The sequence below is a fragment of the Trifolium pratense genome, linkage group LG7 (assembly GCF_020283565.1).
Source record: "Trifolium pratense cultivar HEN17-A07 linkage group LG7, ARS_RC_1.1, whole genome shotgun sequence".
Taxonomy (NCBI): Eukaryota; Viridiplantae; Streptophyta; class Magnoliopsida; order Fabales; family Fabaceae; genus Trifolium; species Trifolium pratense.
In genome coordinates, this window is record NC_060065.1 from 16,728,539 (window position 1) to 16,752,635 (window position 24,097).

The window sequence follows — 24,097 nt, forward strand, 5'->3', positions numbered from 1 at the left end:
CATGATTGCATGCATCTGCTACACTCATGTAGTCAAGAAAGATCTAACCTTCCGATTAAGATCGTTTGGTTTAGATATAAAGCACATACAGTTTGATTAAACCTTTATATTTGGACCGTCCGATCTTTTATCGGACGGTCAGATCTTCATTGACTGCATGCAATTTTTGACTGCATGGAATCTAGATCCCTTATAAGGACTTATGGTAATCATTAAAAGCTTTTAAAGCTTATCCCTCAAATTAATTTTAAATTAGCATTTCTCATAGACAATAGACAATATCATAACATATTGGAAAGGACAAAATAATTTCGGTGCTAACAAGTAACTTGGCTTTTTCTATTGAATCTTTTTCATGTGATCCTCAATCACAAAGGCTGTGATTCCATTACTTGTCGTTTTCCAACGGCATAATCCATTCCTATCAAATTTTCTTCCTAGTGGTTTAATTTACGGATCCGCTAAACTCACAAATATTGACTAAAATGTCTCAAAGTTAATTAATCTCATATTTTCTTGAGTTTATACAAGTCTACTTAGATGGCTAACTTATTCATCAATGAAATAAATCTACTTGTAGATTTATTATCATAATTTTTGAAATTTTGATATCAAAAAAAAGTTTCAATAAAATGATGAAATACCTAGAATAACTTTTGTCAAAAAAAAAAAAAAACATTTTAAGAATAACTATTCAAATTTTGTCAAAAAAAAAAAAATAACTATTCAAACCAAATTTTCATTAGATGATTTTATAAAAAGTTTCTTTGCAAATCTTTTACACAAAATTATGCAACACCGTAAAACCCCTTTTTAAAAAAAGTCAAAACAAACGACCATAAAATCATCACAAAATAGTTCTACAATAAACTTATTAAATTGATGATATACTGGTCTACTAATAAATTGGGAATTTAATCTCGCATTGGGAACAATATCACTTCAATTTATTTTCTTTCTTTCTTTTCTTTCAATCAACATTAGAATCATAAAGGATGCTCAATACTTGTATGAGATTATTTGCTATACACTAACGGTGTAAAATATTTTTACACATACATCCAATCAAATCATATTGTTACTTTTATATGTTTGTTCCTAAAATATCTCAAAATATCTACATCTACATGTCGTGATTTGATTGAATGCACGTGTAAAAAAGTGTTACACTGTCTATGTATAGAAATTAAATTCTTAGTTCCTATTATTTCGTTAAAATAAATTTCTACTACATCTTTCCAAAAATTGATGTACTTCCAATAATTTCGCATGCTTTCTGCTCACACTCCAGTTTTCCCCACCTTGCATCAACTCGTTCACATGGGAATACCGGTTTGCCAATGCTGTCAAAAAAATGTTATAGAAACAGAATTATGGCAAATTATTATTACACTAGTTTGATAGTTAAATCTCTTCAGCACCAACTACTCAAATATGAACTACAAGAAACAACAATCTATGTATGTATGACTGATCTAAAGGTTGTGTGCTCGGTGTCTGACGAACACATGTCATTCTCCAACATACTAGTAGACACCAACACATATGGTTACATTTATTTCATTTTTGCAAACTAACATCAGTTACGACTTAGTGTCATGTCCGGTTTTTGTTTCCATGTTTGCTACATAGAAACCAACCCCCAGAAACCTTAGGTTGTTAAGTAGAGGCTCATTAAATTTTATATATTTTATACACTCCCTCGTATAAGAGCCATTTGGGTTTAATGCGTGATTGTGTGGGCAGCAAACGAGCCCATTTTACAAAAGCTAATCTCTTAAAAGCTTCAACTGTATGTTTAATTTTTTGACAAATTGTATTACAATGGACTTTTCCTTCTACCAACATGATTTTAGTGAAGATACAGATGTTTGGTTTCTGTACAAGATTGATTTTGCCTCCAAATCTCAGTTTTACTAGAAGTTATCAACATTAACTTTTGATCTTTGTTGAAAAATTAACACTGTTTTATTTCAAACTTGTTTTCAGAGTAAAATAGTCAAAATAAACTTCACTTTAAACACAATTGTCGCCAAATCCATTTTAAATTATAATTCTATCCACGTCAAATTTGTTGTTAAAAGGAGAGTGGAGACCCGTTTGTTAAAATGTGTGAAGCAGTAGCAAAATGGTGTCACCAGTAAATATTTCATTTCATGAAAGAAAAATTGGAACATTTGTAAAAGATTTCACCTTTTGAAATAGATATTGTCTATATGCTAGAAAATCATACCACAAGCTTTACCAAGACATGTCCATTAACATACCAAACGTGGCCGACAAACTCGGAGATCAAAAAAAGGTTTGAGATATATCTCAAAAGATAACAGCAATTATACTCTGCATTAACACGGTAGAAAGAAAATGGGACAGAACTTACCTTCTATTGACGACATTATGCACATGACATAGCCACTGCGAAAATTCAGCATGTGACCCAGCCTGAACAGGATTTGATCTGCCAAACATATCAAGGAGCCCTCATGTAAGAGCTCATGTATATTAGAAGTTTTAGATAACAAACATAGCAGTGTGACAAGCCAACCTAATAGGTTTTGTTGTTGTTCTTGTAGGATATCAGTGTAACAAGTGAAACATGCTATTGTATTTAAGATCCATAAAAGCTACTATATTTGAGGACAAAGACAATTAAGGTCATAACCTATTAGTAACATATTTAGAAGTTATGCCAACTCAAACAATACTAATGAAACAGAACTGTCTCCTCAACTTTTGTTGATCTGATGTTTTGTAAATAAGGCATGGATTTGTGGATGCTAATCTAAAATGATTTCATCAATCTATCTCACACTTATATTATTCCAAATAGATCTTGTTCGACAACAAAAATGTAAGACTGAAATGTACATTCCAAAAATTATAGGAAAATCATGATGAAATAAGATCAATTTTATTGGCAATGATAGATTTTATTTTGTTGAAAGCACAAAAAAGAAATTTAGACTTTTTGTTGAGAAACAGATTGCTATTCTAAAAGAGAAATCATACCATTTCTGTTTTTTCAGCAAAAGAAATTTAAGAAGCTCGGACACTCCTCCGATTAGGCATGTCCTGATGTTGGACACGGGCCAGTGTCCGACACTGACACATGATTACATTAAATTATGTCATTTTCTCAATTTATTATCGGTGTCGACGCGTCATTGTCCACGGTGTGTCCGTGCTTCATAGAAAGAAATGGCATGCAAAGACATCATGTATAAAGAATCCTAACAATGTTGGCACCTTAGACCCTATCAATTATGTGTGGTATACAAAACCTTTACATTAAAAATAGAAAAAAAATACAAAACATGGGGGACATATACCAAACCCATGAAAAAGAAATGAACAATCATTTTCGATTTATAATTGGGAAGACTTGTCATATTGCTGGTAAAGGCTTCACTTTCACCGATGAAGCTTAGGGATTTAATCCTATTCCAACCACCGAATCAAGGATATTCATTTATTGTCCATTCATACTAAAATAAAATTTATATAAAATGATAGTTTGACAGTCTAAACAAAATTGACAATTTAAATAGATAAAAAAGGAGAAAAACCAACACAAACAAGTCTGATGAATCAAAAGGTGAAAGATTAATATACCTAAGAACTTCTTTAAAGTGATCTGCACATTCCATGCAAGGGTACATTCGAGACAAGATCTGTACCTGTGGTGCAAATACAAGTATTTTATATTCCACAAGGATAACACAATGCATATAGTACTACTATTAAATGGAGAAAAATTCGACACAGTATGTTATATTCTTCAATGTCATCAATTGTTAGAAACTGCCACATCAGAAGTTTAGTGCATGACTCAATGTATTTTTATGACTGGCACATGACTTAATGATATTTATAAAATTGAGGATGTGCTGAAAATGAAAATTAAATTTATGGGGTTTTTTCTTGTTTTATCTTGGGTGTTTGTAATTTTTCTTGTGTTTGCATTAGTTGCAACACATGTGCTGAAATACGGTATTCTGAATTATGTCATGTAATGTTGTCGCGAATTATGTTATTTTTAACGTGATGATGATGATGTTGTGCTAATAGTATTCAAACAGAAACTTGTGTTTCAACCAGAAAAGATACGACACATATAACGGAAACATGTGTCCTGAATGTGCATCACACTCCATTCATATAAACCAGAATGTAATGGAGTGCTGAATACATATATAGTTATACATGTCCTGAATCTGCATCATACTCTATTCTTATAAACCGGAATTTGTGTATAAAGTATAAACAAAAAAACATAATGTACAAACCAGAACTTGTGTATAATCCTGAAAATTGTGGAAACAGAATGAATGAATAAAACAGAAAACAGAATGTATTAAACCAGTAACATGAGGTTCATGTAAGGCATTAATAAACCAGTAACATAATAAATCATGGTGAGACAAAAGAAGGACAACCATAATACAAAATAAAGCCAGCCATGGTGATGCAAAATAAAGTCAGCAAGATTTAGTTGTTGGAAAGTCAGCACCCACTTAACACATATTAAGCCCAAAACTGCATTTAGGGCCCGTTTGGATTTGGCTTATTTTTTTAGCTTATGAAAATAGCTTACGCAAATAAATAAACTTTTATGTTGATTCATAAACTAACAAAAATTGTATCTTTATAAGCTATTTTCTCATAAACTACCTTGAAAAACTTATAATAATGCAAAAGCTCAAAAATAAACTAATCCAAACGGGCCCTTAGACCTAAATAAGTCAAGAAGCTTAATTCAAGGACAGGTAAAACAAGAAGAAAAATAAGAAGCTTGAGCATTACTCTAAACACTTATTGTAAGAATATGGTTGTAGTCTTGTCAACATGATAAATCATAAATCAGGCATCATAGTTTTGTAAGACAATATCACAACATTAATTTAACTGAATGGGTTTCTCCTATCAATTACGATAGTCAAATAAGACCTTGGTGTGATCTAACTACTGACTATATGAAATTCTATGATTTATAACAAGGGAAACAGGAAGGAGGGAAAATACCAGTTCTTTAACATCCTTCTTCTGTTGTCTTGTAGGCTTATCTGGATACTGAAAATAGAAAATAGGTTCTTCAGATCTCAGTGTATTTAAAAATGTCAAAATTTTAATTTCAGTTGGGCAAGCACATCAAAATCAAACTTGTTGACCACATAAACAAGTAAAAGATTAATTATATTTTTCCTTCAGAACATCCACATGTACAAAAGTGAAAAATAATATATTTATTATGTGTAACATAAAACACATCAACTTTGTAGATGAAAGTAACACCATGTAAAGAGTTGGAAATTGAAAGCCATCAACTAAGAACAACTAGTAATCCATTAACATGGTTGAGGAAATGAAGGAAACAAAAAGTTCAAAGATATTGCAACTTTAGTAAACAGATGGTAGAACGCCATGACAACGAGAAATGGCTCCTGATAAAATTTTTCTGGGGGATTATATTATCAATGACTACACCATAATCATTGTCTAGTGATTAACCACGTGAAAAATTATTACAAATCCAAAGTTAAATTTGCTGAAAGAACATCCCAATCCCATTTAAAGCAGTTAGCAGGCAATAGCATCAACGAGAATTGGAGAAAATGGTCGCTACTCAGGTAAAGTAATGGCAAAACAAGGTGATTGTAAAGAATGGGAGAAGAACCAATAGTATCAGAACAATAGCAATAACAAAACCTGAGCAGCAAGAGTGTGAAGAAAAGTCCATGTTGACCTGCCAAGATCTTCTTTAGTCACTGGGGAAGAGGACTTACCCTACAAAAACAAAGTGAGAAAAATAAACTAGTTAAAAATTTCATATGCATAAATATATACTGCACATCTGAATCCTTGATTAATAAAGTATTTGACTCCATAGAAATTCTCTAAATGGTTTACAAATAATCTATGTTTACATATATTGCAATAACAAATATAGTAAAATGCATAAAAGCATTGAAACATTTATAAAATTTGTAACTCTATGATATGCGCTACTGCAGCATTCTTCCCTCAATTAAAACTGCCAAAATGTCCTTCAATACATAAAACTTATTCTTGATAAGTCAGATTATTGCAACATTTAGATTTAAAGTAAACATAAAAAGAAAATATATAAAAGGTTAATGTATTGTTTGAATATAGAGAAAAAAAACCAAGTTAGTGATAGAAAACAGTATATGTACTGAAGAAAATGGATTAAAACTTCCGACAATACCGCCAGAAAATGGTAATCATAAGTATCAAGTTAAGCTTCACCTCCAACCCTCCAAATAAAAATGATAAATTCCTAATTTTATTTTATTTTTGCAAAGGAATAATGAACTATAATTATTATTGAAACAAAGATGTTAGTTTTTTCCTTTTTTTTGCCTTCCACGTGAGTCAATTTTTGAGTCACAAATGAGTTGTTGTCGATTGCTATTGTTGGGGAAAACACATGCTGAGTTGGTCCACTCCTTTTCCCACTTATCCCATAATCTGATGCACATTCCTATAGTAACTGAATAGTGCTTAAATTCAGCCCTCAAAAAGTGCAACAGTTTCAAGACTTTGTGATGGGCAAGGCTCTATAAATTGAGAACGTATTCACTCTGTTTCATGGTCACCAAAACCTACTTTCTCTCTTCATAAAATTAGACCATCGAGTTTGAGTTAGAAAAGGTTTGGAATAGCGAGACAGAACAATTGCAGCATCAGCAAGGAGCTTGATTCTGACATAGCAATGGCTGGAGGTTAGTGGCTTTTTAATCTTGCTTCCGCTTTCTGGTTTAAATGTGTTGTTTATGATGTATAACATGCTTAAATCGATTAGAAATCAAACTTATTTACATTTTGGTATCAGAGCAATTTGCAGATTGAACAACTGCATAATTCAACAAACATGCTCATTAACCATAATTGAGACAAGGTAAATAAATTGCATGGTTTACCAATGCAAATCATGTTCAAATATAAAAATCTAGTGACATAACACTTGCCTGTGAGCTAAAGTTTTACTCGATTAGATTTATACTACAACTTTATGATAAAACTATCAAATCAAGTTCATTTTCTTAATTCCTGTGGGTAAATCACGAGATATAATCTGATATTTTATCCTAATTGAACACACAAACACAACAAAATTCCTGTGGGTAGATTTTATCATACAAGCATGTTTTAACTACAATTAATGTTTTTGTTAAAAAATAAGTGTGAATGCTGTAATGATTTATTCCTCAGCTCAAGGCTGGTATTTATAATAAAAGTACAATTGGCTATCTCCTTGATTTAGGAGAAATAAAAGGAAATAATGATATGTTTAGAATCTTCTAGAAATAACAAATTAGGAAACTAAATATATTCCAACACCCCCCCCCCCCCCTCAAGTTGGTGCATAGATATCTGTCATACCCAACTTGCCTATCAAATGCTCAAAGGTGGGTCTTGCCAAACTTTTGGTTAAGATATCTGCAGTTTGTTGACTTGAAGTTACAAAAGGTAAACATATGATTCCAGCATCTAACTTCTCTTTTATGAAATGTCGATCAGCAGTTTGTTGACTTGAAGTTACAAAAGGTAAACATATGATTCCAGCATCTAACTTCTCTTTTATGAAATGTCGATCAATCTCAATATGCTTGGTTCTGTCATGTTGAACAGGGTTATGAGCTATGCTAATAGCAGCTTTACTGTCAGAGTACAATTTCAACGGAAGCTCAATTTTCATCTTAAGTTCTTCTAAGACTCTATGGATCCATAATCCTTCACATATACCTTGAGCCATAGCTCTAAACTCAGCTTCTGCACTACTTCTTGCTACAACTCCTTGTTTCTTGCTCCTCCATGTCACACGATTACCCCAAACATAGGCACAATATCCAGAGGTTGATCTTCTATCAGTAATCGAACCTGCCCAATCAGCATCGGTGAAGATAGACACATTTCTTTCATTAGTCTTCCTGAAGAATAATCTTTTTCCGGGAGTTGCCTTTAAATATCTCAATATCCTATAGACTGCCTCAAGATGTTCCTCAAAAGGAGAATGCATAAACTGACTTACTACACTAACTGAGAAAGCAACGTCTGGTCTGGTGTGTGACAGATAAATCAATTTCCCAACCAATCTCTGGTATCTTCCGGTATCAACAGGAACATTACCTTTTTCCCAAAGTTTTGCATTAGGATCCATGGGGGTATCTGTCGGTCGACATCCACTCATTCCTGTTTCTTTCAATAAATCTATGATGTATTTCTGCTGGGAAACAACAATACCATCTTTTGATCAAGCAACCTCCATACCAAGAAAATATCTCATGGATCCCAAGTCCTTGATTTCAAAGTCTGCTACTAATTTCTCTTTTACTCTTCCCATTTCAACTGTATCATTTCCAGTAAGAACAATATCATCGACATAAACAATCAGGACAGCTACTTTCCCATCTTGGGAGCATAGTAGTTAATCCCGGATCCCGGAGCGGAGCGGCCTGCCCCAAAACTGGGATAGCGGCATCCCGGGGAGCGGGATGGCCGGGATGCCGCTATTATTTTTTATTTATTTATAAATTACATAAATAATACTATAAACATATAATTAATGTAAAATTAAACAAACATCTCAAAATCCATAAAACATTCATAAATTAAAAATTAAAAACACAAATCTCAAGTCTACAACACCTTCATCTTTGTCAAAAAAAAAAAAAACACCTTCATCATAAAGTAACTAAAAATTACCAACAAAAGTCAAGCAAAATAAATAAGCAAAAGTCAAGTCTCCAACACTTAGATTAATAAAGTAACTAAAAATTAAAACTCGAGTTCATCATCAAAGTCTAAGTCTAATCATCCGAGGTTGAAGAAGAAACAACAGATGAAGGTTGAAGAAGAAACAGTAGATGAAGGTTGAAGAAGTTTGGATCTTGAGAGTGAGAGAAGATAGTACGATAGCGTGAGAGATAGAATGAATTGCGGCTAGGGTTTAGTTAGGAGTAAGTAACAGTTTTAAAGGTAAAAAACCAATTTTACCCTTACTAAAATGAGTGAGATTTCAAAAATGGCCTTTAAAACCCATGAAAACAAAATCTCAGTCCTAACCCGGGATGGCAACCCGGGATCCGCTCCGCTCCGGTCCACTGGGAACCTGCTGGGATCCCACCGAGAAGCTTAGCTGCGCCGCTCCATCCCATCCCGTCCCGGCAGAGCTCCGCTCTGCTCTGCTCCACCGGGATCCCACTGGGATCGCCCGGGATTGACTACCATGCTTGGGAGAACTTTGTGAACAAGGTGTGGTCAGCCTGCTCTTGAACGTACCCTTGTTTCTTCATGGACTGAAACCAAGCTCTAGGAGATTGCTTTAATCCATACAAAGACTTATTTAGTTTGCATACATTTGATCCAAACCTGTCTTCAAAACCAGGAGGAATGTCCATATATACTTCTTCTTCTAAATCACCATTGAGAAAGACATTCTTAACATCTAACTGATGTAGGGGTCAATCCAGGTTAGCTGCAACAGATAAGAGAATTCTAACAATATTCAATTTAGCAACAGGATCAAATGTCTCTGAGTAGTCTATACCATAGGTCTGAGTAAACCCCTTAGCTACCAATCGAGCCTTATACCTTTCAATTGCCCCATCTGAATTATACTTCACAGTAAACACCCATTTGCATCCAACCGTCTTCTTCCCATCTGGTAGTGTCATAACACTCCAAGTTTTGTTCTTTTCAAGGGCTTTCATCTCCTCAAGTACAGCTTCCCTCCACTTTGGAACATCTAGAGCAACCTGTACATTTTTTGGAATTTCTACACTAGACAATTTTGAGGTGAAAGCAGAAAATGATGAAGACAATTTTGAATATGATATGAAATTAGACAAGGGATGTTTAGTGCAAGATCTAACAGGTTTTCTAACAGCAACTGGATCATCTATATCGGGATACAAAATACGACTCTCAGAAATAGAGATAGACTTACCTTTTCGGTTTTTAGGAGGCTGATCATTCCCCGGTTCAGATTCATAACACTGTTGAGATGTGGACTCATCACTTTCTTTGTGATTCTTTCTCACAAAAACCTTTCCTTTCCAAATGTTGTTTTCTGCTTCAAACCTATTCTTTTTAGATGACTCACTACTTTGTGGCATTTCAATTAGATCATCATTATTACTTTGAAAATTCTCATGGTTTTCTTCATGAGAAAATGTAGGCTCAGATTCACCAAGTTCCTTACTCATAACAGGAGTAGGCTCAGATAAAGAATCATGGCCATTTTATGTTGGTGCAAAACTATAAGTCTTAGAACTTTCTGATTGAGGCAAAGATAAATTATTAAAAAAACTCATGTCCTCGGTTTGAAACGAGTCTTCCTTTAAATTCCCCCTGAAGATGAGTATCATCAAAAAAATATTTGTTTTCAAAGAATGTAACGTCCATAGTGACATACATTTTCTTGTTTTTTGGATCGAAACATTTATAACCCTTCTGGGTTGGGGAGTATCCAACAAAAACACATTTTATAGCACGTGGTTCGAGTTTTCCAACATTCTTATGTTTACGTACAAAGGTTGTGCAACCAAAAATTTTTAATGTCAAATCATTTGAAACACGAGTACTAGGAAAACATTCTTTGAAAGTATCAATTGGAGTTTGAAAATTGAGAACTTTTGAAGGCATTCTGTTAATTAAATAGGCAGCAGTTAAAACCGCTTCACCCCACAAATAGTTTGGTACTTTATTTGAGAAAAGTAAAGCTCTAGCTACCTCCAATAAATGTCTATTTTTTCTTTCTGCAACTCCATTTTGTTGGGGAGTATTAGGACATGAACTTTGATGTATAATTCCATTTTCAAGAAAAAAATCACTCAAATTAGTGTTAAAATATTCTTTGCCATTATCACTTCTAAAGACTTGAATATTAGTTTGATATTAGTTTTGCACCATTGTACAAAAATCTTTTACAGCCTGACAAACATCAGATTTCCCCTTTAACAAGTACACCCAACATACCCTTGAATGGTCATCGATAAAGGTGATGAACCATTTCTTAAGAGATAGTGTACTTGTACAGTTAGGGCCCCAAACATCACTGTGAATAATAGAAAAAAGTTTTGATGGTTTGTAAGGCTGTATTGCAAAATGGGAACGATGATGTTTCGCAAATTCACATGCTTCACATTTAAACAAAGAAATATCCTTATTACGAAATAACTTTGGAAACAAGTGTTTTAAATAGGGAAAACTAGGATGACCTAATCATAAATGTCATAACATAATATTGTCATCGTGATTATTCAAAACAGAAAACGCTCAAAGCAGGAACTTATTGTTTTAGAAGGTAGTTGTGATGCAGATCCAATGTTAAAGTAGTAGAGTCCTCCACTCTCCTCAGCGCTGCCAATCATCTTTCCCGAGTTCAAATCCTGAAAGACACAATGAGATCGGAAAAAATTAGTTTGACAATTTATATCTTGGGCTAACTTACTAACGGACATTAGACTACATGACAAGTTTGGAACATGAAGGACATTTTTAAGAGTTAACATTGGAGACAACACAACTGACCGTTTGCCGGCAATGGCTGAAAAGGAGCCATCTGCGACTTTTATTTTTTGATTACCTGCACATGGACTATATGAAGAGAACAAAGTGGATTCACCTATCATGTGATCAGAGGCACCTGAATCTACTATCCAAGTATGATTAGGACTGACACGAAGAAAAACAGAGTTACCTTTTGTTGCTACAGAGCAAGAAGGAGTTTGAGACTCGAGGAGTTTGAACAGTTTCTCTAGTTGTTCCGTAGTGAATGGACCCTGAGTTGAAGTAGATTGTCGTCCTTGATCAGAATTACTAGCTTGGAATGCACGACCACCTTTCTTCTTCTTCCAATTAGGAGTCCAGTTAGGAGGTTTGCCTTTGAGCTTCCAACAATCGTCACGCGTATGCCATTCGCGGTTGCAGTAATCACACCGAGGAACTTCGTCTAATTTTTTTCCTTCGTAGGGGTTTCTAGTTGCCAAAGCCGAGCCTTCAGATTTAGAGCTTCGAGGTGTCTTGCCCATCATAATTCCTTGTCGTGCCTCCTCCCTTTTTATTTTTGCAAAAGTCTCACGAAGAGTTGGCAATGGAACCTTTCCCAAAACTCGACCTCTTACCTCATCAAGATCTTTATTCAGCCCAGCGATAAACATGAACACACGATCATTCTCTTGCCTCTTTAGAAATAAAACACTATCTTCTGCGCATTTCCAATTGTCATCATAACAAAGATCCAACTCTTGCCACAAGGTCAGCAACTCATTATAATAAGCAGTTACATTCCGGTCACCTTGCTTAGCATGCCATAACTGTGACTTTAAACCAAAGATTTGAGAGGCGTTTTGGATATCAGAGTATGTTTCCTTAACAGCTTCCCACACATCCTTTGCAGAAGGCAAAAACATGTAAGGTTTGCCTATGCCAGTTTCCATAGTGCTTACTAACCAAGCAATAATCATGGAGTTTTCAGACTTCCATTGTTGGTGAAGTGGGTCTCCTTGTGCAGGTTCAGCGAATGCTCCCGTCAAAAATCCAAGTTTTCCTTTACCATCCAATACCAAGCGAACAGTTTGGGCCCATTGATTATAGTTATTCCCGTTCATCTTAGGAATATCAACCTTGAGGGAGGAACCCTCTTTGTCTTTGAAGCCTGTGTTGAAATCGCTGTCACCATAAACAGTTTTGTTCCTGTTTCCGTTGTTTCCGCCATTACCGCTACTGTTAGTGATAAAGTCTGGTATCTTTCCGATGTCTGGTATCCCACCACCACGGCCACCACCGTCTCCGCGGCCAGCACCGTCTACGCGGCCACCTCTTCCGTTTCCGTGGCCAGCACTTGGTGGTTGGCCATCGTTATTGACCGAGGATCCGGTATAGGCCTGGCCGAGGGAAGGCCACTTGTTGTAGTCGGCCATGAGAGACTAAACGGGTATGAGAATGGGTCGGGTAAAAGAACGGGTCGAACAGAAATTTTTTACAGTGGAACTCTAGCCCTAACCTAGGTCTCGTGATACCATGTTAAAAAATATGTGTGAATGCTGGAATGATTTATTCCTCAGCTCAAGGCTGGTATTTATAATAAAAGTTCAATTGGCTATCTCCTTGATTTAGGAGAAATAAAAGGAAATAATGATATGTTTAGAATCTTCTAGAAATAACAAATTAGGAAACTAAATATATTCCAACAGTTTTAAATGTGATTCTAAATCTCAATATAAAATCCTAATCAATCAAAGATGATGTGGCTATTCCTTAATTAATCACAATTTCATTAATCACTTAACATTAAATTTAATAAGGACCTGAATGTATACACAGAAAACTGAAAGGTGCAGAAAGTACTTAAACACACAATAAATCCTATTTGCGTGCAAAACCAATAAACAAAATCTGCATAGCCTAGTGGTTGTGGTTACGTTAAATATTTTCAATTAAAGGGTCCTGGGTTCAAATCTGCCTGGCACCAATTTCAGGTTTTACTTTTTAATTCAAAACCAATACGCAATTACAAAAACAAAAAAATATCGCAGACTTTGGACCAGCAAGTATCGATCACGGGACACTCACACGTAAAGCATTAAACCAACCGCTAGGCTCGCACGATTATAATCCCTGCAAGGTATTCGAAACATGGATCGTAGAACCAGAGTCAATCCACATCCACCATGTGTTATGATTTATATTAACCATATTAGATTCATAACAAACAAATGTAAATGGAGTACCTTTCTTGTCCAGCCAACTCTTAAACTATAGGCAGTCTTTCTTCATGTGCCCTTTCTTTTTGAAGAAGAAACACTTAGACTCTTTCTTTATGATTGGCTGAGGAGGAATGTTGCCTTTATCCTTAGCAGATCCCTTCTTTTTCTTTCCTTGAGCAGTCAAATTAACTTTCTCACCTTCCTCCATCATTAATCATTCCTCTTCCTGCACACACATGGTCAATAATTTATTGATTGACCATTTATCCTTATGTGTGTTATAGGATATCTTGAAAGGACCATATTGATGAGGAAGAGTGCATAAAATGTAGTGAACAGGGAAAGAATCAAACATTGTTACCTCCAAATCCTTAAGTTGAGCCGCTATATCCCTCATATGCATGATGTGATCACGAACTCCTCTCACCTCAATGAGCTTCATGAACTTTATTATCAAAGTGTTGGCACGATCCTTATCAGATGAGACAAACTGCTCATCAATGGCCTTAATAAGGTCCTTGACATTCTCATGATGCTCGATTGAACCACGGATAGCAGCAGATATTTTGGTCTTTATGAACATAACGGAGAGACAGTTAAACCTCTCCCACTTTTCATAAAGATCCACTTCATCTGGCGTGAGGGATATAGCGGCTCAACTTAAGGATTTGGAGGTAACAATGTATGATTCTTTCCTTATTCACTACATTTTATGCACTTTTCCTCATCAATATGGTCCTTTCAAGATATCCTATAACACACATAAGGATAAGTGGTCAATCAATGAATTATTGACCATGTGTGTGCAGGAAGAGGAAAGGTTAATGATGGAGGAAGGTGAGAAAGTTAATATGATTGTTCAAGGAAAGAATGGATCTGCCAAGGATAAAGGCAACATTCCTCCTCAACCAATCATAAAGAAAGAGTTAAGTGTTTCTTCTACAACTAGAACGGGCGCATGAAGAAAGACTGTCTAACGTTTAAGAGTTGGCTGGACAAGAAAGGTACTCCATTTACAAAAGAAACTAAGGGAAAAGATGAACCTTGCTAACACATCCTTTTTAAAAGAGGACCGTATAGCCCCTAACCAAAATCATACTCAACATGTCCTTAATACTCACACACATTAAATATCCTTCGATACAAGAATCGATCGTCAGCCATAACCAAGAACTGAAACCCAACTTCATAGCAGGCTATATAGATGCAATGTAAATGAAGACCATGACATCATAAATTACCGGTTGGAAAATATTTAGTTTCCTAGTTTGTTATTTCTAGGAGATTCTAAGCTTATCTATTATTTCCTTTTATGTTTGTACTCTTCCTATTTAAACCAGCCTTGAGCTGAGGAATAACACACAACAGTATTCACTTATTATTTTCTACATGGTATCGAGAGCTCCCGATTTTGGGGGTCTCGCTTCCGCAAAACCCTAGCCGCCGTCGTGTTTACAATCTGACCACGACAACTGATTTTGTGCGACATTGTTCACCCGTGGTACTGTTCATGTGCCACTGTTCATTCGACGATACTGTTCACCGGCGACACTGTTCACACGTACTGTTCACGGAATTACTGTTCGCACGTACTGTTCACCGGCGTTACTTTTTCTTTGCTGCTTCCGGTACTACTTGGCTAAGATTATTAATTATGACGTTTTTTTATTCTCGACGACGATCATCCACTTTCAAATACCGTCGTGAATGCAAATATTGTCATCGTTTAGGACATACTATTTTTCAATGTTGGAAATTACAAGGTCTTCCGCGACCTTCAAATCAGAAGAACAAATGTGGAGGTGAGGGTCATACATTCCAAGCCGGTAATTCTGATCAAGAGCAACAATCTTCTTCAATTCAGCTTTCATTCACGATGGAACAACTAGACAGACTGTACAAAATTCTTGAATTTAACACTCTGGCTCTGTTGCCCCAAAAGGTACTTCTGCCCTTTTTAGTGTCAGTCTCAGTCGTGCTTGGATAGTAGATTCAGGTGCAAGTGATCACATGATAGGTGATTCTACTCTGTTTTCTTCTTATAGTCCATGTGCAGGTAACCATAAAATAAAAATTGCAGATGGATCCTTTTCAGCCATTGCGGGTAAAGGTTCGATTGTGTTGTCTCCAAGTCTAACCCTTAAAGATGTTCTTCATGTCCCAAATCTATCTTGTAGTCTCATGTCTGTCAGTAAATTAGCCCAAGATAGAAATTGTCAAACTAATTTTTTCCGTACTCATTGTGTTTTTCAGGATTTGAACTCGGGGAAGATGATTGGTAGTGCTAAGGAGAGTGGAGGACTCTACTACTTCGACGTTGAACCTGAATCACAACTACCTTCCAAACCAATAAGTTCATGCTTTGAATCTTTTTTAGTTCTGAATAATAATAATAATAATAATGATGTTATGACATTCACGATTAGGTCATCCTAGTTTTCCTTATTTAAAACACTTATTTCCTGAGTTATTTCGTAATAAGGATTTGTCTTTGTTTAAATGTGAAGCATGTGAATTTGCAAAACATCATCGTTTTCATTTTCCATTACAGCTCTACAAACCATCAAAACATTTTTCTGTTATTCACAGTGATGTTTGGGGCCCTAACCGAACGAGTACACTTTCTCATAAAAAATGGTTTATCAAATTTATAGATGATCACTCAAGAGTTTGTTGGGTGTACTTGTTAAAGGGGAAATCTGACGTTTGTCAGACCGTAAAAGATTTTGTTAAAATGGTGCAAAATCAATTTCAAACAAATATTCAAGTATTTAGAAGTGATAACGGCAAAGAATATTTTAACACAATGTTGAGTGATTTTTTTCGTGAAAATGGAATTGTGCATCAAAGTTCATGTCCTAACACTCCCCAACAAAATGGAGTTGCAGAAAGAAAAAATAGGCACTTGTTGGAGGTGGCTAGAGCTTTACTTTTCGCAAGTAAAGTACCAAATTATTTGTGGGGTGAAGCATTTTTAACTGCTGCATACTTAATTAACAGAGTGCCCTCCAAAGTTCTTAATTTTCAAACTTCAATTCATATTTTCAAAGAATGTTTTCCTAATGATCGTGTTTCAAACGATTTGACCTTAAAAATATTTGGTTGCACTGCATTTGTTCATGAACATAAGAATATTAGCAAACTCGAACCGCGTGCTATAAAATGTGTTTTTGTTGGGTATTCTCCAACCCAGAAGGGATATAAATGTTTTGATCCAAAAAACCAGAAAATGTTTGTCACCATGGATGTTACATTCTTTGAAAACAAACCTGTTTTTGACACGCATCTTCAGGGGGGGAATTTAAATGAAGATTCGTTTCAAACTGAGGACATGAGTTTTTTTAATAATTTATCTTTGCCGGTATCACAAAGTTCTAAGACTTATACTTCTGCACCAACGAAAAATGGCCATGATTCTATATCTAATCCTACTCCTGTTATGAGTAGTGAACTTGGTGAATCCGAGCCTACATTTTCTCATGAAGAAAACAATGAGAATCTTGAAAACGATGATAATGATGATCTAATTGAAATGCCAAAAAATAATGAGTCATATAAAGATAATAGGTTTGAAGCAGGAAACAAGACTTGGAAAGGAAAGGTTTTTGTGAGAAAGAATCACAAAGAAAGTGATGAGTCCACATTTCAACACTGTCATGAATCTGAACTGGGGGATGATCAACTTCCTAAAAAAAGAAAAGGTAAGTCTATCTCTGTTTCTGAGAGTCGTATTTTGTATCCTGATATCGATGATCCTGTGGTTGTTAGAAAACATGTTAGATCTTGCACTAAATACCCATTGTCCAATTTTATATCATATTCAAATTTGTCTTCGTCTTTTTCTGTCTTCACCTCAAAATTGTCTAGTGTAGAGATTCCAAAAAATGTACAGGTTGCTCTAGAAGTTCCAAAGTGGAGGGAAGCTGTACTTGAGGAGATGAAAGCTCTTGAAAAGAACAAAACCTGGAGTGTTATGACACTACCGGATGGCAAGAAGACGGTTGGATGCAAATGGGTGTTTACTGTGAAGTATAATTCATATGGGTCAATCGAAAGGTACAAGGCTCGATTGGTGGCTAAGGGTTTTACTCAAACCTATGGTATAGACTACTCAGAGACTTTTGCTCCTGTTGCAAAATTGAACACTGTCAGAATTCTCTTCTCTCTTGCTGCTAACTTAGATTGGCCCCTATATCAGTTGGATGTTAAAGCAGCCTCCTAGAGCTTGGTTTGAAAAGTTCACTTATTCCATGAAGAAACAAGGGTACATTCAAGGACAAGCTGACCACACCTTGTTCACAAAGTTCTCCCAAGATGGAAAAATTGTTGTCCTAATTGTTTATGTTGATGATATCGTCCTTACTGGAGATGATATAGTTGAAATGGCAAGAGTAAAAGAGAAATTAGCATTAGACTTTGAAATCAAGGACTTGGGATCCATGAGATATTTTCTTGGTATGGAGGTTGCTCGATCAAAAGATGGTATTGTAGTTTCCCAGCAAAAATACATTCTAGATTTATTGAAAGAAACAGGAATGAGTGGATGTCGACCGGCAGATACTCCCATGGATCCTAATGCAAAACTTTGGGAAGGTAGTGTTCCTGTTGATACTGGAAGGTACCAGAGATTGGTTGGGAAACTGATTTATTTGTCACACACTAGACCTGACATTGCTTTCTCGGTTAGTGTAGTAAGTCAGTTTATGCATTCTCCTTTTGAGGAACATCTTGAGGCAGTCTATAGGATACTGCGATATTTGAAAGCAAATCCTGGAAAGGGATTATTTTTTAAGAAGACTAGTGAAAGAAATATGTCTATCTTTACCGATGCTGATTGGGCAGGTTCAGTCACTGACAGAAGATCAACCTCTGGATATTGTACCTATGTTTGGGGTAATCTTGTGACATGGAGGAGCAAGAAACAAGGAGTTGTAGCAAGAAGTAGTGCAGAGGCTGAGTTTAGAGCTATGGCTCAAGGTATTTGTGAAGGATTATGGATCCACAAAGTCCTAGAAGAGCTTAAGATGAAAATTGAGCTTCCATTGAAATTATACTCTGACAGTAAAGCCGCTATTAGCATAGCTCATAACCCAGTTCAACATGACAGAACCAAGCATATTGAGATCGATCGACATTTCATAGAAGAGAAGTTAGATGCCGGAATCATATGTCTACCTTTTGTAACTTCGAGTCAGCAAACTGCAGATATCTTGACCAAAAGCTTAGCAAGACCCACCTTTGAGCATTTGATCAGCAAGTTGGGCATGATAGATATCTATGCACCAACTTGAGGGGGGTGTTGGAAAATATTTAGTTTCCTAGTTTGTTATTTCTAGGAGATTCTAAGCTTATCTATTATTTCATTTTATGTTTGTACTCTTCCTATTTAAACCAGCCTTGAGCTGAGGAATAACACCTACCAACTATTTATGCATACAACCAAAAATAGTCACGGAAAATTACCAAATCTGACTTATTACTCATTCAAATTTTAGATGATGATGTTAGAGTTAGACATAGAACTAAATAGAATTCACATTCCTCGTGTAAACACAATTGTACATTGAGCCACAACATGGCTGCAAAAATCATTAGGGTTCAATACTCAGGAAAGCATTGCAAGAGGAGCACGGAGCACCTTTGCAAAATTAATTAGTTTATAAAAATAAAAATAAAAAAAAGCCCCCAAAATTCATAATATGCATGCATTCTCACATCAGAGACTTGGCAAGAGCCAAGTTCATTATTCACACGCTGCTATTAGAACTGTTGTCCAGCTTGATTACCAAAAAGGATACAAGGAGATCTAACACACAATAAAATGATAAACATATCAATCAACCTCTATGTATTAAATTAGATCCGCATTCTTGATAGTTATCACTTCTCCTAATCCAATCTTCCATTTGACTCCTTCTACACAAAGGCTTCGAATTTTTTGAAAATATGATCTATTTCTTTTCAAATTATTCCTTAAATTTAGTCAATCACAGGTTCGTAGATTTATTTTATTAATGATGTCAACACTCTTCATAAATTATAACCATTTACATATAAACATGTCCATCTCTTTCATAATTTCATATATTTTATAACCACAGTCGCTAGCACAAGATTTGTGATAAAAAAAAGTATTGAAAAATTAAGATTGTAAGCCATTGATGAAGGATACCTTGAGAACAGGATCAATAGGTTGTACAGGAGATGTAGTTTTTGCAAATGGAACTTTAATGGAGGCATTGACGGAGCCTCTACTAGAGGGTCCTGATGATTGGAGATTGCCTATAAAATTAGATGCATGGTGTTGAACAAAATTTGCGACTTGCTCAAAGTTATGAAATAAGGCCTGTACCGGATTCTCAGACATGTTATACCTGAGATTCGATTTGGAGGAAAAAAGACAATCAAATCAATATAACAGTCAGCAAAGCTCGATTCAAAATAAAATTCGAATAAAAGAAACTACTCCCTCCAGTCTTAATTATAAGCAAAAGTTCACGATAACTGATGTATCTGGACTATGTATATGGACTAAGTTCAGATACATCATTTATTCAATAAATCTGAAAAGTGAACTTTTGCTTATAATTAAGGACGGAGGGAGTAACTATATAAAAGCAAATAACTACAATGTGAACGCACCCAATAACTTCAAATCATCCAAAGCTTTTTGTTTCCAAGAATAGCTTGCTCACACTGAATTAGGATATGAAAAACACAGAACCTGAAATTATACATGTTAAACAAAAATGAATTTATCACATAATAGAACAGAGCAAAACAGAAGACAAATTTGTATAGCTATCAGTGATGTCAATCGCTGAGCATGGAAAAAAGCAGTTTATTAAAATTTCACTACATTACAGTGCGCATCACAATAGCATTATCTACTTAACAATACTTTGCATTAAACAGCGTATTACAGAACAATAGGGATTTGTTCAAATTTTGCTACCTATAGCGCCACAATAACCACTGTTTGAAAACATTGATAGCTATAACAAGAGCTAAGTTGAACAATTGATTAACCAGAGCATGTATATCATTATTAAATCCCTATCTCTAAATTGAAATTCGAATTTATTTCTTACCGATACTGTTGGCTTTCCAACCGGCGATGAGCAACTCCGGCTGCGTTTTCCGGCAGTTGAATTGAGTGCGACTCTCACTTGTTTCTGATAGACACATAGCAAAGCGGATTTGTCTCTTTGGAAGTTGATTGGGCTTGGGAGTTGGATTTTTTTTTAGAGTTTATATGTTTGACAAAACAAAACTTTGAAATTTTTTTTTTTTTTTACAATACAAAACTTTGAATTTTTTTTGTTTACAAATGAGATGGGATTGAATCCAATTCTATAACATACTACTCGAACTCCTCGTTACTAAATCAAATCTAGTAGCTTCAAAACTTTGAAATTTAAAATATTACTCTCTCCCTCCCAAAATATAAGAACTCGTTGATCATTGCATGTATGTCATTGTCAATACATGATTTTGATTCTGAATATCTTTAATTGTCTATTAGTAAAAATTATAAAAGTTTGATATTTTGAAAATATTCTTCGAAACAAATCAAACAAGATCTTATATGATAATATTTACATTTATATATTTTTAGAAAAATACTATCAAAACAAGACATATAAATAGTACATTTAGTCAAACTATATCTTATAAAATGGGACGCAGGGAGTAAGTGTGTATTGAAATTTGTCAATTTGATATTAAATGTATAATTATTTAATAAATAAAATGTATCATTTTTTCTATCAAAAAAAAATGTATAATTTTTTAATAAATAATTGTTGTTTTTCAATAAATAGTTACTTTAACATGTGCAATATTGTTGTGTCAAAAAAAAAAAACATGTGCAATATTGCACATGTTAGACAAGTCTTATAAAAAATATAGTTTTACTTATCCAACTACTGAACTCTAGATTATTTTGATCTTTTCCCGTTAAATAAGGTTTTTGTTCTTAAAATTCTAGCAATTTTGATTTTAATCCCTACAAATAAAAATATAATGTTTCCTCTCCTACAATTTTTTGTTTTCGTTTTTTTGTCTGTAATAAACATAATTTTTACACGTTCTTGACATTCTTGAACATAATATGAATATAGAGGTTCGATATAATAGATTGATATAACATGGACATATCGTTTCCATAAAAGGGTCATATAGATTGACATTAATATAAACCGGTCATCAGAAACCAAAATCGAACCAAAATTTTTGGGAGGATGATCTATTTTTATTTCTAAGAAACAAAATCAAAACTCGTTATATTTTTAAGGACAAAAAACTTATTTATTTATAATACAAGGATAACAAAATGAAATTTAAGGAACAATCCTAGGGAAAACTATCGCACTCAATGTTTTAAAAATCGGACCGGTGAAGGTACTGGGTCACTGGTTCATTGGTCGAACCACCGGGTCACTGGTCGAACCGCATGACTAAATCAGATCAAACCGGATAAACCGGTGGAATGAACCTACCTTTATAATAAAATTATATAGTTATTAAACCGGTTGTGATGGTGGTCGTGATGTTGGTGTTTCAGAAGATGCCATTTAACATGGTGGGGAGGGAGAGCTAGTAATCAAGGAATTAGATGGTTAGCATGGGATCGTATAACCATTCCAAAAGCTCTTGGAGGTATGGGCTTTAGAGATTTGCATGCATTTAACTTGGCAATGATAGCAAAGCAGGCGTGGAACATCATGACAAAACCACATTCTTTGGTGGCCAGACTTTACAAAGCAAGGTACTTCCCTAATTCTTCTCTTCTTGATTCCCATATTGGTCACAATCCGAGTTATGCTTGGTGTGGTATTCGGAAATCTCGGCACATATTAATGAATGGGTGTAGGTGGATTATTGGGAGTGGTACAAACATAAACGTCATGAAGGACCCTTGGTTGAGAGAGAAAGGTGGAACTTGGATTCATTCGCCGCAAGCACAAGGTGCGTACAATATTAATGTTAATAATCTAATGTTACCAAATATTAAGAGATGGGATAAGGAGAAAATTGAAACTTTATTCACCGATGAGGTTGCAAAATGTATTCTTGATATTCCATTGGTTGATACGGTTGAGGGAGATAAATTGATTTGGATTGATAATAATTATGGTCAATATAGTGTCAGAAGTAGTTATAATTTGGTGATGAATAATATAGGGAAGATGAAGAACACGGTACAACAAGAAATTGGAATCACATTTGGAAAATTCATGCTCCACCGAAGGTCAAGCACCTACTTTGGAGGATTTGTAAAGAATGTCTTCCAACACGTGTTCGTCTTCATGAACGGTGTGTTCCTTGTATATGTCCACTTTGTGATCTTTGTAATGAGGATGATTGGCACATACTATTTTCTTGTAATGTCAGCATGCAGGCGAGACATGCGGCTGGCCTTGAACTCTCTGTTTTAAACCGTATACAACAGATGAGTTCTGCCAAAGATATCATTCTTTCCATTGTACAAACGATGATGCTGACACTGCTGGAATGTTTGCTATGTTGTTATGGGTTCTCTGGAATAACATAAATAATAAGGTTTGGAATGATTCACAGGAGATAGGGCGCAACCTTGGTTATCAAGCACGACAACTATGGCTGAAATGGTTTTCTATGCAGCGTTTACAGCAGGGAAGCACGCATAATGTGCAACAACAGGTTCTCTCTTGGCAAAAACCTCCCACAAGTTGGCACAAATGCAATAATGATGCAGGTTTCCATAATAATTTGAATAAAACTAGTGATGGGTGGTGCTTGCGTGATCATTTAGGCAACTTTGTGCTAGAAGGAACTAATTGGAGGGAAAGACAATGCTCAATAGTTGAAGGGGAATCACTAGCACTTCTTGAAGCAATGAAGGCCATAGAGCATCGAGGACTCACTCATGTTATTTTTGAAACGGACTCCCAAGATTGTGGCTGATGTGATTCATTAAAAGTGAGCTGCGATGATGTGCAACTGTTATAGGGTTTAGCTTTTCTATTTCTATCATTTATCGGACACTGTTTGTTTTAGTTTAGTTTTTTCTATTTCTTTTTTCGATTTTTAGCGGTTCGCTCCGGTCTAACTACATTTGAATCAGAACAACGACCCCTCCGGTTCGCAGTTCGACCGGTCGATCCAGTCTGGTTTTTAAAACACCGATCACACTACAATCATCATCTAAAAGACCTTTTCAAAAAATCATCATCTAAAATAAACTTTAAGAAATGAGGAAATTGAGACACTTCCGTGGTACGACGATGAAAAAGGAGTACTGTAATGCAATGAGTTGAGCAGGAGGTCGTCGAAGTGGATGGCAGTTATAGTGGTGATTGTTTTTTAACAATGGCAGCAGG

The 24,097-nt window shown here is 35.2% G+C and overlaps 2 protein-coding genes across 3 annotated transcripts; one reads left to right on the plus strand and one right to left on the minus strand.

Moving 5' to 3' along the window:
• Positions 1 to 861: 861 nt before the first annotated feature.
• LOC123894488 (FAD-linked sulfhydryl oxidase ERV1-like) lies at positions 862 to 20,974 on the minus strand. Of its 2 annotated transcripts, none has more exons than XM_045944500.1 (8): positions 20,825 to 20,974; positions 20,376 to 20,457; positions 19,906 to 20,107; positions 5,707 to 5,784; positions 5,023 to 5,070; positions 3,613 to 3,677; positions 2,381 to 2,458; positions 862 to 1,343 (listed from the first exon to the last, which is right to left on the minus strand). In XM_045944500.1, the coding sequence occupies exons 3-8, from the start codon at positions 20,098 to 20,100 to the stop codon at positions 1,229 to 1,231; spliced, it is 579 nt and encodes a 192-aa protein (XP_045800456.1). In that variant the 5' UTR covers positions 20,101 to 20,107; positions 20,376 to 20,457; positions 20,825 to 20,974; the 3' UTR covers positions 862 to 1,228. The 2 variants fall into 2 exon arrangements, with proteins under 2 accessions (XP_045800456.1, XP_045800457.1); XM_045944501.1 differs by having other exon boundaries at positions 20,376 to 20,429; positions 20,825 to 20,972.
• Positions 20,975 to 22,396: 1,422 nt separating this feature from the next.
• LOC123895962 lies at positions 22,397 to 23,681 on the plus strand. The gene is made up of 2 exons (XM_045946426.1): positions 22,397 to 23,051; positions 23,188 to 23,681. Exons 1-2 carry the CDS (start codon positions 22,397 to 22,399, stop codon positions 23,679 to 23,681), a joined length of 1,149 nt encoding a protein of 382 aa, XP_045802382.1.
• The last annotated feature ends 416 nt before the right edge of the window (positions 23,682 to 24,097 follow it).

Excerpts from the sequence above, each read along its gene's own strand:
- LOC123895962 (XM_045946426.1), top strand. The coding sequence starts at position 22,397 with ATGGGCTTTAGAGATTTGCATGCATTTAACTTGGCAATGATAGCAAAG. Across the intron at positions 23,052-23,187 it reads CGTGTTCGTCTTCATGAACG|ATGAGTTCTGCCAAAGATAT; the intron begins GTGTGTTCCTTG and ends CGTATACAACAG.
- LOC123894488 (XM_045944500.1), bottom strand. The coding sequence starts at position 20,100 with ATGTCTGAGAATCCGGTACAGGCCTTATTTCATAACTTTGAGCAAGTC. Across the intron at positions 5,785-19,905 it reads CTATTGATCCTGTTCTCAAG|GGTAAGTCCTCTTCCCCAGT; the intron begins GTATCCTTCATC and ends TTGTTTTTGTAG. Across the intron at positions 2,459-3,612 it reads CACTTTAAAGAAGTTCTTAG|ATCAAATCCTGTTCAGGCTG; the intron begins GTATATTAATCT and ends TATGTTTGGCAG.